Here is a 16,965-nt window from a genome sequence, read left to right as displayed (position 1 = left end):
GGGCTTAATTCCCAAAGGGTTTTTGTAGATAACAGTGCCACCTATTTTTCAGTAAATTAAATTTGGAATACCCAAATCAATAAAATAAGTAATCATTTACTTATGCCTTATCATGTGATCATGATTGTTATTTAGACTACTGCAAAGAACCAGAGGTGTACTTTATGTGTACCAGGACTCAGTTGTCCAAATACAGTTCCTACACTTTGGTCATGTGGAATATCCACAATTTCTCAGTACATACCAGTATGTTTCCAAAAATCTAAAACCTAATGTCATCAGTTGTCATCAGCATGTGCTTGATTGTTTTCTAAAATTATTTTTGACAAAAGAAGTGAAGAATGTAAATTTTGAGAATGAGCCCTAAGTGTAGCAAAACCCTCATCTGCTCCTGAAAAATCTGAAATGCTAGAAATCCTTGTCCAAATTGGTATTTCTCATAGTGTAACCTTGGCTTTAAAAACAATGGCTAAAAATTACTGTATTGAACAATTAAGGGAATACAAATCTGTATTTTTCTAAAAAACAAATAATTGCAGTCTGGAAACAGGCACTTTGACACACTGCCTATGTAGACCATCAAGCCCCTATCTGCTCTAATCATACACTAATCGCATTTTATTTGTTCCATCTTTCCCTGAACTCCCCTCAGATTCTACCTTTAATTCAACATAATAGGGACAATTTACCCACCACTCTACTCGTCTCTTGACTGTGGGAGGAACTAGGGTACACATGGAAACCTGCTTGGTCATAGGGAAGACCTGCAAACTCTACACAGACAGCAGCAGAGATGAACATGAGCCACAAGAGCTGAGTTAGCACCTCTACTGTGTTGCCGGATTCAGTATAGAACACAAAAGTAGCTTGATATTAATAACCGTATGCATGTTTCATGATTTTTTAAAAAATGCATTCATCACAGAATGGATTTGGTAAATTTATGGTCAAAATTCATTAGATTTATTGCAATGTTTTATATCAAAGATGATGGAAACCATTTTTAAATGAATGGTAAATGAATTCACAATAATCGTTTAAGGTTTCATATGAAGGTGTCACCAAGCCCATTAAAGTGAAGATCAATGGTACAATTTTTGCAAGTTATCATTATGTGCCATCTCATATGACATGGCGATCGTGGTCTGTGACCCTTATTGTTCTTGGCAAATTCTACAGAAGTGGTTTGTGATTTCCACCTTCGAAGCAGTGTCTTTACAAGGTGGGTGAACCCAGCCATTATCAATAATCTTCAGAGATTGCGCTAACAATCTTTTTATGTAATAATATCATCATGTAAGACCAGCCTCTTAAAATGGAACCCCAACTCAATGTTGGTGGCTATGAATTATGTACGTTTCTCCCAATTACATTACCCTACAAGTATATGAATCGAAATAACTCTATTCGTTCATATTCAAGGTTGATATATGTCTTAAAATTGAACACTTAGTCTATACATAGCCTTGATCCTTCTTGAATGCACTTCCTTTCAGAGGATTTGAATTGGACAACATTAGTTCTGTAACCACCCTTCACCTTAGAATTCCTTAGTGAGGTGGCATCCTTCGTGCATACTGCATTGTGCGGGCACAATTAATCTGCTTAGTCAATTGGCCAAAATAATATCTTTATTAATTTAATTCCTATCAGGTCGAAGTAGTGATATAAGTGTGCAGCAGTGAAAGAGACACTGTCAATGAGATCAAAGAGACTGACAGAAAAAAACACATAAGGTATGATCTTTGTAGATGGAGATCACCACATTCATAATATTGGCCTGGATTTTGACAATAATGGATGAAGAGTACTTTTCATTCGTTACACATACAAATGCTTCTGATTCATTGTCATTTGGATGGTATTAGGTCTCAGAGTATCTGAACTTTGCTTCTGAAGAACCTGGGATCTGTGTGAACAGCTCTGGGACTTTCAACCAGCTAGAGTGAAGATTTCACACTGAGACTCGTAAGTGCTATGTTAGAAAGAGTTATCTTGTTTAGAATGAGACTTCTAACTCCCAATTCTGGAGAGGTAAACAATACTTAATAACATATTGTACACATAGGTGAATAATATAAGTCCTGGTGAGGGGGGAAATCTTCAGTCTAGTTGTTTGAGAAGTCCTACAAGTCAAGTCAAGTCACTTTTTATCGTCATTTTGACCATAACAGCTGGTACAGTACACAGTAAAAACGAGACTATGTTTTTCAGGACCATGGTGCTACATTAAACATTACAAAAACTACAGTGAACTACGTAAAAACAACACAGAAAAAAAAACTACATTAGACTACAGACCTACCCAGGACTGTAGACATAAAGTGCACAAAACAGTGCAGGCATTACAATAAATAATAAACAACACAACAAGCACAGTAAAGGGCAGTAAGTTGGTGTCAGTCCAGGCTCTGGGTATTGAGGAGTCTGAGAGCTTGGGGGTAGAAACTGCTACATAGTCTAGTCGTGAGAGCCCAAGTGCTTCGGTGCCTTTTCCCAGGTGGTAGGAGGGAGAAGAGTTTGTATGAGGGGTGCATGGGGTTCTTCATAATGCTGTTTGCTATGCTGATGCAGCGTGTAGTGTAAATGTCTGTAATGGCAGGAAGAGAGACCTTGATGATCTTCTCAGCTGACCTCACTATCCGCAGCAGGGTCTTGCGATCCAAGATGGTGAAATTTCCAAGCCAGGCAGTGATGCAGCTGCTCAGGATGCTCTCTATACAACCCCTGTAAAATATGATGAGGATGGGGGGTGGGAGATGGACTTTCCTCAGCCTTCGCAGTAAGCAGAGGTGCTGCTGGGCTTTCTTTGCTATGGAGCTGGTGTTGAGGGACCAGGTGAGATTCTCCGCCAGGTGAACACCAAGAAATTTGGTGCTCTTACTTATCTCTACCGAGGAGCTGTCGATGTTCAGTGGGGAGTGGTCGCTCCGTGCCCTCCTGAAGTCAACAACCATCTCTTTTGCCTTGTTCACATTCAGAGACAGGTTGTTGGCTCTGCACCAGTCCGTTAGCTACTGCACCTCCTCTCTGTAAGCTGACTTCTTGTTCTTGCTGATGAGACCCACCACGGTCATGTCATTGGCGAACTTGATGATGTGGTTCGAGTTGTATGTTGCAGTACAGTCCGTGGGTCAAAAGAGTGAACAGCAGTGGACTGAGCACACAGCCCTGGGGGCCCCCGTGATGGTGTTGGAGGTGCTGCCTCCGATCTAGACTGACTGAGGTCTCCCAGTCAGGAAGTCTAGTATCCAGTTGCAGAGGGAGGTGTTCTGGCCCAGTAGGCTCAGCTTTCCAATCACTTTCTGAGGGATGAATGTGTTGAATGCTAAATTGAAGTCTATGAACAGCATTCGAACGTACGTGTTTCCTACAAGATGGGAGAAGTGCAAGGTATGCTATCTCAACACATAGGAGATTCTGCAGAAGCTGAGATTGTTGAGTCTCACACACAAAATGCTGGAGGAACTCATCCAGTCAGGCAGGGGAGTAAACAGTTGACATTTCAGACAAAGGCCCTTCATCAGGATTGGAACGGAAGGGGAATTAGCTCAGCAATGTTTTTAAAAGTCTTGAATAAACTCTGATGGAATGCATCTTCAATGTGTGTCAATTATCAAGATGCTGTATATTGTGGTATTAGATATTCACATGCATTTGAATATTTTTGCCCAAACTTTCACTAACTGGTTTTATAGATATCTAACTGATCGAAATCATGCACATATTTTAACACTGAATCTTATAGCCTATATTAGAGCAGGGCCTCTTCCTAATCTCTGTAACTAATGATACAAGTACAGACTGTGGAAGTCAGTTAAATTCAGATCATTGTTTTCTTCCTCATTACTGTCAGCACTATTGTGCTTATAGCACAATTACTTGATGACAGTGGTGACAATCTCCTTCCTCCTCCTTATCATCCATTTTCACTTAATTCCCTTGTTCATCTTTCAACTTAACCTGTACAGTAGATATGAAGAATATGGGACTTTTGATAAAAAGGTTAATAAACAGATAACCTATTCAAGTTAATTGTTCGAAGGGTTAGAGTGCGATTAATGTCATCTTGAATTCACTGGCAACAATGGTGATGGAGGCAGGACCATTATCCTCATTTTAAAATTGTAACTACAGAATTAAAGACCAAGAGCTGGTAACCGGGAGCAACCCCATGCTGACTTTTTTTGGGCTGACACCAATAGGATAGGCTGAATGAATCCATACCACAATCTAATTTTTTTTATTACTGTGATCGAAGTTTAAACAAATAGAAATAGGACATTTAATGCAGCTTTTATTTTCATTTTCTCAGTAACATCACTGTGAGTGATCCTTTCTGGAGGTGGAATGCAAAACTTATCCATGGGGGATTGGTTCTGGGACTCCCCCGCAGATACCAAAAATCGCGGATGCTCAAGTCCCTCAATTAACCTGTCTCAGTGCGGTGGTGTTTAGGACCCAGCGGAAACCCGGACTTTATTTAACCTGTTTCAGTGTGGTGGACTTTCGGCCCTGGTGCAGCTCTGAATCTGCAGTGTTTCTGTTCACAAAAATAATCACGATCACAATTGAAAATAAGGTGGAAGTAATAAAGTGATCAGAAAGAGGTGAAACGCCATCAGTCATTGGAAAAGTGTTAGGCTACAGTCGGTCAACGATCGGAACAATCTTAATGGAGCATGTGAAAGGCCGTTCCCTGATGAAAGCTACAATTATTACTAAGCAACGCAGTGGTTAAATTATTGAAATACGTATGTTTCTTAAGTGTTTTATACGCATAGAAAGGTAAAATATATACTGTATACTAAGAAAAACGTTTTACTAACTGACACTAAATAACACAGGATATACCTGTTCTGACTTCAAATCCGACTTGAAGACAGACTCAGGAACAGAACTCATTCATAACCTGGGAACTGCCTATACTTTTAAATCATCTCTAGATTACTTTTAATACCTAATACGATGTAATTGCTATGTAAACAGTTGTTATACTGTATTGTTTAGGGAATAATGACAAGAAAAAATAGTCTGTACATGCTCAATGAGTGCTGGAGAGAGAACTTCCGGGTTTTCCCGATCTGCGGTTGGTTGAATCCGCGCATGCGGAACCCGCGGATAAGGAGGACCGACTGTATTGAGTGATCTAATTCAAGATTTTTCATTCTCCCTTAGCTCTTGTCAAAGGTAGTTATTAGTCATGTACAGAATTTGCTAAGTATTAGCATTTGCATTGTTCTCTGTTTCTGCAATGAATTCAAACACGTAGACTGCTACATCTTGCATTTAATGCATGGAGCCAAATCTATCTCTTCAGATGAAGACCAGGATTATGTTAATTTTCCATAGCCTGAGGTGCTGCTATTAATAGTTCGTTCACAAGTTCTTCCAAGTATGCTTGTGTTTTTACACTACTCAGCCTACTTTCATTCAGATATCACTTTTACATTTTGATGCATTGCCTCCGTTATTTTGAGTTTCTACTGCCATTTTAAACCAGCATTCCATTTTATGAATCTCACTTTACTTTCCTTTACCTTTCAGAGGAATTAACAATATCTTTTTGGTATTGCCTGTAAATTTTGATACCAGCCATTCCTTCTCCCATTGAATAGCTGTATCCTCCTGTCACATGGATCGACCAGTACCAACTACTTCTAACTGGCCTGAGAAACTTGACTATTCTCCTGCCAATTATAAATCACACTTATGCTGTTGCATAAAGTATTAAATCTGTACTTTCTGCAATCACCTTTTACCCCCATATATTGTTGTCCTTTACCTCTCTAAAATATTTCTATGGAATATTTAAACCTTGATTGTATCTTTTGGATCTAGGTACCTGTAACTATTTTCTCTTATTTAAACTATTTTCTCCTTATTTAAATATGTGGCAGCTTTATCCTCAATTAAGCAGTCTAAAATCTTCCTCGCCGCAGATGTTGAGCTAAGTGACATGTAATTATCTAGATTAATTATTTCTCCATTTTTTCTTTTGAGATGGGTAAAGCATTGGACACGCTCCAGTCCTTCAGCACTCATTTATACTCAGAGACCTGAAGTGTAATTTTGACGGCCTCCGCAATTTCTACCATCAATTTTTCAGAATCCTATAATGTAGCCGGTTATGTGCTGAGACAATAATTTTAATGCCACTCATCTTGCAGAAACCAGAGAGTGGGGAGGCAGTTAATGTGACTAACTCTTTATAATCCTGCCATCTCCTGATGTTGATCTATTCTTATAAAGTCTGTTGCAAACATGCAGATCGCAAACCAGTGATATTATTTTCTGCTGAAAATTTATTTTATTCATCCATCTCTTCTTGAAACCATGGAAACATTTTTTTTTCCAAGTTGTTGTTCTACGGAACATATCTGTTATTCAGTTCATCCATATGCAGTGAAAACAAGGAGCTCAGTGTTCCAGATACGACCTCATTTCACCAAGTGCTGTGTTCTGTCACCTCTGTTAAAGTTGGATGGGCATATGCAAAAGCATGAAAATTTAGCTTATGCTACAAGGCAGTGGACAAGCCCGTTACATCCTAAGTTGTAATAAAGTACTGAATGGTTTAAGTCAGATCAAAAATGGTATGCTTTGATATATCTACAGGATTAAGTCGCCCGTGACATTTGAAACAATGGCCAAGTCAATATCATAAAACTGTTCTAAAAATTTTTGCATAATACAATTATTTTAAAATACTATATCCCTAATTCACTGGAAAACATAATGGTTTAAATCTAATGGGTTAGTATGAAACTGCAGTTGACTCGGATTTTGAAAGTGGTCTCCAGCAGTTACTTTAAGGAACCGTTGATATGGCAGTTGTGAATGCTGAGAGATTGGGCATGTGAAAGACTTGACTCATTCATTTCAGTACTAATCTTGAATGAGCTCCTGTAACACATTTTGGGATTCTAATTTGATGCTGAGAAGTTACAGTATTCAGTTTGTCAAGCAATTGTATTTTTGGAAAAGTAAGTCCCGTGAAATTTGTGAATTTCTACCTTTAAGAAGCTGAATTGAAACTGCCCAAACATGTAGAAACCTTATTCACATCAGGTTTGTTGGATTTCAAAATTTACTACCTAACACATTCTGCTCTTCCATTTACTTCATAACTGCCCAGACAGGGAGTTTAATAACTGGTGTTAGTTGTTTCTTGTATAGTTGTTTTTTGTTCATCTATAATGATGTAACTTAGTTACAAAATGGTGCTCTGTTGCAATGTCTTTTACTTACTGAATTAAATCGTTTCTATTCATTCTTCATTCATCTAGACACCTATTTCTTTCCATTTAATTTAGTGACATCCTCCAGTCACCCGAGCACTCAATTGCTCAGACAGATTTATTGTCTCCAGAGAGATTTGGGTAAACGAAATTATGGCCAACCTACAAACTGTGACGTCAAAAGTGTTGCTGAGTTTAATGCAAGGGATCGAAGTATTGGTAAGTGATCTTCAGCTTGTGTCCTGTTAAGCTTGATTAGCATTAGTGGTGAGAGGGCAGAATAAACCCAAGTCTGTGAAAACTGATCAACTGAGTATTGACATATTTAGAAATTCACAATTTTAATCTAATTGTCTTTATAATTTAGAATTGATGACTATGAGAAATATAGCTAATTTATAGACTTTCAAGATATTTTAAGAAAAAGGCTAAATGGAAAATCAAAATTACTTGTCAGTTTCAATTCTGTTGTGCTGCATCGAGCAATGATCTGAAGTGATGTCTCGGTCCTTAATCTGTACATTAAATATTGGTTGTCTGTATTGTACTACATTTTGTTTGCAATGTGAGAAATCCCTCATTGGCTTGTGCACCCATAGTTTTATTTATTGTCCTATTGAACAATTTGGATAGTGTTGCTTTCTTTCATGCTCATCAATTTGTATGGATCAGAAACTGGGCAATCTCTTGACTATATAACATTTCTCACAAAATTTTTCTGTGATTTCCACCTTTGTATACCATTCTGTCTGTGTCATATCTTCTCTATACTACTTAACAAGTATTGCAATGAACTTGAACCTGCTGATTGGAGATTTGAGGTAAAAACGAGCTGTTGTGAACTTAAGAAAACAAAGCAATTGTACCAAAGTTTGAAGAGGAATAATTATGATCTTAATGCAAGCCTACTTTATTGTTTTCTTTATTTTAAGAACTTACTTAACCACAGCACAATTGGCACTTGTATGTTAAGTATATAGAAGGTAATTTGTCTCATTTTAGATAGTTTAAAGATCATATACCAATTAAAATATGAATGCAAATGAACAATTCACCTAATATATGTTCCAGTTGTTTTTACTATCTTTTTATGTGCCTAATTATATAATTTCTGCAATATGTTATAAAGTACTAAGGCATTTTATGGATCATGTTTACAGTGGGAGTAGAAAGAATAATTACTAAAATAATGATTGTTTAGTTCTGGATTGGTTCAGAAGAGCCCTTAGTTAATGCTTGATCTACACTGAGTACTGTTTGCCAATGTTGTGTAGATGAAGAAGCCATTGGGGAAGAATTTGGTTTTCGTGGCTTTGGTGCTCAGTTGTTGAGAACTGTGGGTGATTATGGCTGTAAAATTTCCATGGTGGAGATTAGCCCTGGTTGATTGTCAATTCAAATTGTTGAAAAGAAATTTGAATGCATATCCTATCTCTTTAGAAGGAGGCACAGGTAACAGACAGACAGACAGACATACTTTATTGATCCCAAGGGAAATTGGGTTTCGTTACAGCTGCACCAATGAAGAATAGTGAAGAAATATAGCAATATAAAACCATAAATAATTAAATAATAATTTAATCATGCCAAGTGGAAATAAGTCCAGGACCAGCCTATTGGCACAGGGTGTCGACACTCCAAGGGAGGAGTTGTAAAGTTTGATGGCCACAGGTAGGAATGACTTCCTATGACGCTCAGTGCTACATCTTGGTGGAATGAGTCTCTGGCTGAATGTACTTCTGTGCCTAACCAGTACATTATGGAGTGGATGGGAGTCATTGTCCAAGATGGCATGCAACTTGGACAGCAATCTATATCAGCTATGGAGCATTCTCAACAATCCTGAACCCTACTTGCTTTACTGTAACCCAACAAAGCTGACAACATAGCTCTGATTTACCTGTCACTTGCACACCATTGGGTAATTTACAGAAGTTAAATAAACTAGAAAAAATCACGTCTTTGAAATGTGGGAGGAAACTTGAGCACCTTGAAAAGAGTGTAAATTTAAGGCAAATCAGACTGAGAACATGTCTTTGCATTTATGAGGCATTAACACTAACTGCCAAACTATTTGGCTGAAGTCCTTTTAAATTCTTTGACTGTAGCCTTCACCTACGTAATGCTTAGTTTCAGGGCTCTAAAAATCAAAATGTATATCTTTATTATTTGAACTCAACTTCACAGAAGAAACATGATGTATCTAAGCTAATGTGAGATGTTGGTGTTCAAATAATACTACTCATTAAAGCAAAGGTTTGTCTGGGGACTTTGTCTCATTGTATTGTAGCTCATATTTTTGTGTACTTTTTAGTGAATACTATGAAAAGTAGTTGAAGAAATGTGAATAATAACTTGAAAGGCTGAATAACAACTTCCATTGTTTGCAATTGGTGGGAAAAAGACTTAGGTAATGTAATCTCTGCATGTGATTTAAGAATAGCAAGCTGAATAGTATGATTTCGACTGCTGCAAATGGTGGAAGGAAATTTCAAGTATTGCAGAAGGGGATAACAAGTTGGTTTGACATAGGTGTCGGTATTGAATGATTAATTTGCCTTTTCATTGGCTTAATTTGACAACCATTTATTTAGAACCCCCAAACAAAGTTGCAATTTTATGTAACCATACAGCCATTTAACAATTACAGCACGGAAGCAGGCCATCTCGGTTCTTCTAGTCCATGGCAAACGCTTTCTCTTACCTAGTCCCACTGACCTGCACTCAGCCCATAACCTTCCATTCCCTTCCTGTCCATATACCTATCCAATTGTTTTAAAAAATGACAATATCGAACTTGCCTCTACCACTTCTACTGGAAGCTCGTTCCACACAGGTACCACTCTCTGAGTAAAGAAGTTCCCCCTTGTGCTACCCTAAACTTTTGCCCCCTAACTCTCAACTCATGTCCTCTTGTTTGAATCTCCCCTACTCCCAATGGAAAAAGCCTATTCACGTCAACTCTTTCTATCCCCCTCATAATTTTAAGTACCTCTATCAAGTCCCCCCTCAACCTTCTATGCTCCAAAGAATAAAGACCTAATTTGTTCAACCGTTCTCTGTAACTTAGGTGCTGAAACCCAAGTAACATTCTAGTAAATCTCCTCTGTACTCTCTCTATTTTGTTGATATCTTTCCTATAATTCGGTGACCAGAACTGTATACAATTCTCCAAATTTGGCCTCACCAATGCCTTGTACAATTTTAACATTACATCCCAACTCCTATACTCAATGCTCTGATTTATAAAGGCCAGCATACCAAAAGCTTTCTTCACCACCCTATCCAGATGAGATTCCACCTTCAGGGAACTATGCACCATTATTCCTAGATCACTCTGTTCTACTGCATTCTTCAATGCCCTACCATTTACCATGTATGTCCTATTTTGATTATTCCTACCAAAATGTAGCACCTCACACTTACTGGCATTAAACTCCATCTGCCATCTTTTAGCCCATTCTTTTAACTGGCCTAAATCTCTCTGCAAGCTTTGAAAATCTACTTCATTATCCACAATGCCACCTATCTTAGTATCATCTGCATACTTACTAATCCAATTTACCACCCCATCATCCAGATCATTAATGTATATGACAAACAACATTGAACCCAGTACAAATCCCTGAGGCACACCACTAGTCACCGGCCTCCAACCTGACAAACAGTTATCTACCACTACTCTCTGGCATCTCCCATCCAGCCACTGTTGAATCCATTTTACTACTACAATATGAATACCTAACGATTGAACCTTCCTAACTAGCCTTCCATGTGGAACCTTGTCAAAGGCCTTACTGAAGTCCATATAGACAACATCTACTGCTTTACCCTCGTCAAAAAATTCAATAAGATTTATCAAGCATGACCTTCCATGCACAAATTCATGTTGACCATTCCTAATCAGACCCTGAATATCCAGATAATTATATATACCATCTCTAAGAATACTTTCCATTAATTTACCGCCACTGACGTCAAACTTACAGGCCGATAATTGCTAGGTTTATTCTTAGAACCCTTTTTAAACAATGGAACCACATGAGCAATACGCCAATCCTCCAGCACCATCTCCGTTTCTAATGATATTTGAAATATTTCTGTCAGAGCCCCTGCTATTTCAACACTAACTTCCCTCAAGATCCTAGGAAATATCCTGTCAGGATCCGGAGACTTATCCACTTTTATATTCTTTAATAGCACCAGAATTTCCTCTTGTTTAATCATCATAGTTTCCATAACTACCCTATTTGTTTCCCTTACCTTACACAATTCAATATCCTTCTCCTTAGTGAATAGCAAAGTAAATAAATTGTTGAAAATCTCCCCCATCTCTTTTGGCTCCACACATAGCTGTGCACTCTGATTCTCTAAGGGACCAATTTTATCCCTCACTATCCTTTTGCTATTAATATAACTGTAGAAACCCTTTGGATTTATTTTCACCTTACTTACCAAAGCAACCTCATATCTTCTTTTAGCTTTTCTAATTTCTTTCTTAAGATTCTTTATATTCCTCGAGCACTTCACTTACTCTATGCTGCCTATATTTATTGTAGATCTCTCTCTTTTTCCGAACCAAGTTTCCAATTTCCCTTGAAAACTATGGCTCTGTCAAACTTTTAACCTTTCCTTTCAACCTTTCCTTTCCTTTCCCGCAAACGACACTGCCCGCTGTATAAGGCTGTGTTCCTTTTAAATCTTCTGCGCTTCACTGCCCGACGTCATGCGCCTGTGCAATCCCACCTCTCTTAACCCCGATGAGAAGAAAAAAATCAAAATGGCTCCCACAGCACTCCTGTTCTGATCCTCAGACCTCCTTCTCCAAATACTTTATTACTTTTACTTTATTCCAATTTCAAATAGGTGGGCGGGTGGAGATGCGTTTCTTCCAATGGAGCTGTAAGTCGCTTCTTCCATCTGCTGGCCTGCAGGCTACTCTTGGCAAGGTGTAGTATCTGCTTAACCCCGCCCCCCCCCCCCCCCACCGGGATCAGGCCATGGGAGCAAATGGTGTATAGTTATATGAGCAGCTGGTGCACATCAAAAATCCTGCTTATGTGACCACTGATGCTAGGCAGTCATTCTCTGTAGAATGTTCATAATGGCTGGGGTCACCGTTTTGTAAGGACGTTGCCCAGAAAAAGGCAATGGCAAACCACTTCTATAGAAAAGTTGTAAAGAACAATCATGGTCATAAGACTATGATCGCATCCTACATGCTGCATAATGATGGGGGTGAATCATTTCATAGAAATGTTGGGGCTGGCATAGATCATTTCATTCCTTACTTCATATTCCATTGATATGAACAAGTAATTGCCTGAGGAAACAATTCTAGTATTAATTTTATAGCTCTTTTATTGTTCAAGATTCGAGATTCAAAAACTTTATTGTCATTCCAACCATACATCAGCTCTGCAGAGCAGAATGAGACAGCTTTTCCCAGGGACAAATGCAATCATAACATAACAAACACAACAATAAATAGTAAACACAACAATATATAGTAGAACAAAACACCCATATGTTGGTTAAAATCAAGTTATAAGTGTCTAGTACAAGTTAAAAGTGTCCAAAGCAGAGTCAGGTAGAGCAGCTATTTAGCAGTCTGACTGCCTGTGGGAGGAAGCTGTTTAGTAACCTTGTGGTTTTTGTTTTGATGCTCCTGTAATGTTTGCCTGATGGCAGAAGAACAAACAGTTCATGGAGAGGATGTGAGGGGTCTTTAATGATGTACCGTGTCTTCTGGAGGCATCAACTCTGAAAGAGGTCTTGGACTGAAGGTAGGGAGACCCCAATAACCTTCTCTGCTCCCCTAACCACCCTCTGCAAGGCTTTTTTGTCAGCAGCACTGCAGCTGGAGTACCAGGTTGTGATGCAAAAGTCAGCGCACTCTCAACCACACTTCTGTAGAATGTAGTTAAGATGTTAGTGGGGAGTGATGCTTGTTTAAGTTTCGTCAGAAAGTGCAATCTCTGCTGGGCCCGTTTCACAATTCCAGTGGTGTTCCTGGACCAGATGAGATTGTCCAAGATCTGCACCCCAAGGAACTTGATGTTTTCCATTCTCTCCACTGTGGAGCCGCTGATGCTGAGGGGTGTGTGCTCAGGCTGAGACCGTCTAAAATTGATGATCATCTCCTTGGTTTTGGAGACATTAAGCATCAAGTTGTTGTCACTGTACCAGTTCTCTGGGTGTTTGACCTCCTCCCTGTACATTGTTTCATCATTTTTGCTGATGAGCCCCACCACTGTGGTATCATCAGCAAACTTAATGATCAGGTTCCCCTTGAATCTGACTGCACAGTCACGTGTTAGCAGTGTAAACAGCAGCGGGCTGAGCACACAGCCTTGTGGGGATCCAGTGCTCAGTGTGATGGAGTCAGAGATGTTCCTGCCAACACGGACTGACTGTAGTCTCTCTGACAAGAAATCCAGAATCCAGTGACACATGGCAGTGTTAAGGCCAAGCAACGACAGTTTCTCCACTAGTCTCTGCGGTATGATAGTATTGAACGCTGAACTGAAATCAATGTACAGGATTCTGGCATAAGTATCTTTATTGTCCAAGTGAGAGAGAACTGTGTGCAGTGTGGTGGATATTGTGTCCTCCGTGGAGCGATTTGGATGATAAGCAGAGGATCCAGCGATGAGGGGAGGCTGGCTGTGATTTGAGGCTTGACAAGCCATTCAAAACATTTCATCACTATGGGGGTCAGGGCGACGGGACGGTAATCAATCAGACAGGCTACAACTAATTTCTTTGCTGCAGGGTTGATTGTGGAGGTTTTGAAGCATCTGGGGACAATGGCTTGACTAAGGGAGATGTTGAAAATGTTTGTCAGGACATCTGCTAATACATCAGCACATACCTTGAGCACACGTCCAGGGATGTTGTCGGGACATCCCGCTTTTCGTGAGTTGACCCTGGCAAGGGTCCTCCGTGTTTGCTCTGAATCAATGATTGGAGCCGGCTGGTCAGATGGTAAGAAGGGACTGGCTCTCCCCCTTGCTGTAGTGTTTGATGCTTCAAAACGTGCAAAGAAATTGTTGAGCCTGTCCGGAAGAGAGGCGTTGCTGTAATCAGTTTTCTGCCTGATCTTGTAGTCTGTCAGAGCTTGAATTCCCTGCCACATCCGTCTGGTGTCACCTGTGTCACAGAAGTGCCCATGTATTTTGCCCATGTAGGCCCTTTTCACTTTCCTGATCCCTAGTGAAAGCGCAGACTTGGCTGAGCGAAGCACACTCCTGTCCCCCGATCTGTAGGCTGTGTCATGGGCCTTCAGTAGTGAACGCACCTCTGTTGTCATCCATGGCTTTTTATAACCACGTGCGGTGAAGGTTTTCATCACAGTGACATCCCCCGTGCATTTGGCGATGTAGCTGATTACTGCCTCCGCGTACTTCTCAATGTCTGTATGGTCATCATAGGAGGCTGCTGTCTTGAATATGTCCCAGTCTGTGTGCAAAAAACAGTCTTGTAGTGCTGAGGCTGCTCCTTTTGGCCAGATCCTTATCTGTCTTTTCTCTGCTCTCACACGTTTAAGCAGTGGTTTATATGCTGGTGTTAACATGACAGATGTGTGGTCAGAGTGGCCAAGATGGGGGTGGGGGGCTGCTTTGTATGCCTGTGGGGTGTTGGTATAAACCAAGTCCAGTGTGTCGTCTCCCTGGTTTTGAAATCCACATATTGCAGGAATTTGGGGAACACAGTCTTTAAGCTGGTGTGGTTAAAGTCCCCAGCAATCACCACAAAGCTGTCCAGATGTGTAGTCAGTAGCTCACTGATGGCTTCATGTAGGCCTCCCAGTGCTTCGTTAGTATTAGCCTTAGCATTTGCATGGGGAGCTACGTAAACAGCTGCTACAAACATGTTGGTGAATTCCCTCGGCCGGCATTTCACAATGAGAAATTCAGCCAGAGGTGAGCAGTGTTTGGCAGCTACTGTTGCGTTCGCACACCAGTTTTTATTGATGTAGATACACAGATCCCCTCCCCGGCTCTTACTGGAGATAGCTGCCTCTCTGTACACATGAAATGATGCCATTCCCTCTAGCTGTATCGCCGAGTCCGTTATTTTGTTGTGGAGCCATGATTCCGTGAGAACATACACACAACAGTCTTTAAACTCCTTCCATGTTTCTCTCAGCAGATGCAGCTCATCCAGCTTGTTGTTGATAGAACGGACGTTTGAGAGCAGGAGGGACGGTACTGCTGGCCTGGTGGGGTTAGCTTTTAGCCTGGCATGGATTGTCATTAACATGAATCCTAAAAGTGAATTTTCACCAAGTGCAAGTAATGAAAGCTAAATACTCATCCATATAATTAGTGCAGTTAATAGTGATTGAATCATTGAAAGTTTGAAATTCAACCAGTTCATATGATGGTTGCTAAGAATAAATTAGAGAAGTATATCATAGTTAAACTGAAGTTGGTCCTAAGAAGGGACTATTGGTTTGTCACCAACATCAAATGCTTTATGCATCCTTGTATAAAATGCTAAGGTAAAAGAGGGGTAAATGCTCTCATTTAGAACTAAATGATCTTTTATGGTATTTTTGGATGAGTCTGTCATGATTATGTGTGTGTTACTGAGTTAGTGGAAACCTGACTCTTAGATATTGAAAGAAAAAAGTCAGGGGATACTTTTCCTTTTCTTTGAAGACAAACTGTGTTGTTAATGAGTAGATATTGTTTTCTTTTAAATTGCTCTCAGCCAAAATGCCCTGCAGATCACAGTTAGATTACCTACTTGAAAATAGAATTAACAAGAAAATCACATGAAACTATCAGGTTAATGAGGTAGAAAAGGAATTCATAGTTAATATCAAAATGGAATTAAAAATAATTGGAGTAAATTGCAAGGATTCTGCTATCAGACTTGTTACTTTTGGGGCTTATTGGAAAATCACAGCTTTACAGTCTGTGGTCTAATAAAAAGGAATTGATGTAAAATTATGGGTAGTACACTTGCAATTTCTTGATCTGTTCACCGCACGGATAAGGTCCCCTGCCAATAACAAACCTAGAAATTGGTCCTTTTCTGCAAATCAATGGATTGGTGCTACATTTCCTCAGGGAAGTAATATCTCTCACTCCTTCTGCTACTGTCGAACCAAAGAAGCATTAAAACAGCAAGAGAATAGCAGAGAGGAAAATTAAGCACATAAATTGTTAAGAACCTGAATAAATTATACAGACATCAATTTATCAGGATTTATAAAATCTTGAAAAATATAAATAATCAAGACCAAAAATATGAATTATTTACAATTAATTAGAACTGACAATTTTTAGAGAAAGATGGAATATCATAAACCCAAAAGGAAGCTGTGAATGAGAGAAATCAGCAGGAGCATTAACTATAAAATGTCAAATCTTTTTGAGAGTGAGATTGATTCAAGGCTTTTTCTTCAAGTTTTCAAAACTTTTTGGTATTGATGGTATTGGAATGATGGTATTATTACAAGTGATGCTTTCAGAGTTTTCTCTTTACCCAAATATTACTTTTGTGTTAATAGGCAATTTCTGAAAGAATCTCCCATCACTGGTCTCTTAGCAGTTATGTCTCATCCGGAATCGCTATAAAATTTACCGGATTATTGGCGCCCATGGATCCCAAACAATTCCTGCTCCTGATTCTGGGGGCAGGTTTCTCCTTGGGGATTTGATTATTTTTGTACCTATTTTCTTGCATGCTGCACTGCATATTTGCAGCCATC

The 16,965-nt window shown here is 39.4% G+C and overlaps 1 protein-coding gene across 2 annotated transcripts in view; it reads left to right on the top strand.

The window, feature by feature from the left end:
* tcerg1l (transcription elongation regulator 1 like) overlaps positions 1 to 16,965 on the top strand; it is a 578,623-nt gene that overhangs the window by 74,780 nt on the left and 486,878 nt on the right. For both annotated transcript variants that reach the window (XM_059947663.1, XM_059947664.1), the window contains exon 5: positions 7,317 to 7,460. In XM_059947663.1, the coding sequence (XP_059803646.1) occupies positions 7,317 to 7,460 (144 nt within the window). The remainder of the gene's footprint in view (positions 1 to 7,316; positions 7,461 to 16,965) is intronic.

Source organism: Hypanus sabinus, chromosome 22, assembly GCF_030144855.1.
Source record: "Hypanus sabinus isolate sHypSab1 chromosome 22, sHypSab1.hap1, whole genome shotgun sequence".
NCBI classification, from domain to species: domain Eukaryota; kingdom Metazoa; phylum Chordata; class Chondrichthyes; order Myliobatiformes; family Dasyatidae; genus Hypanus; species Hypanus sabinus.
Note: the sequence above shows the minus strand (reverse complement) of the source record. Positions and strands in the feature narration are given on the sequence as shown.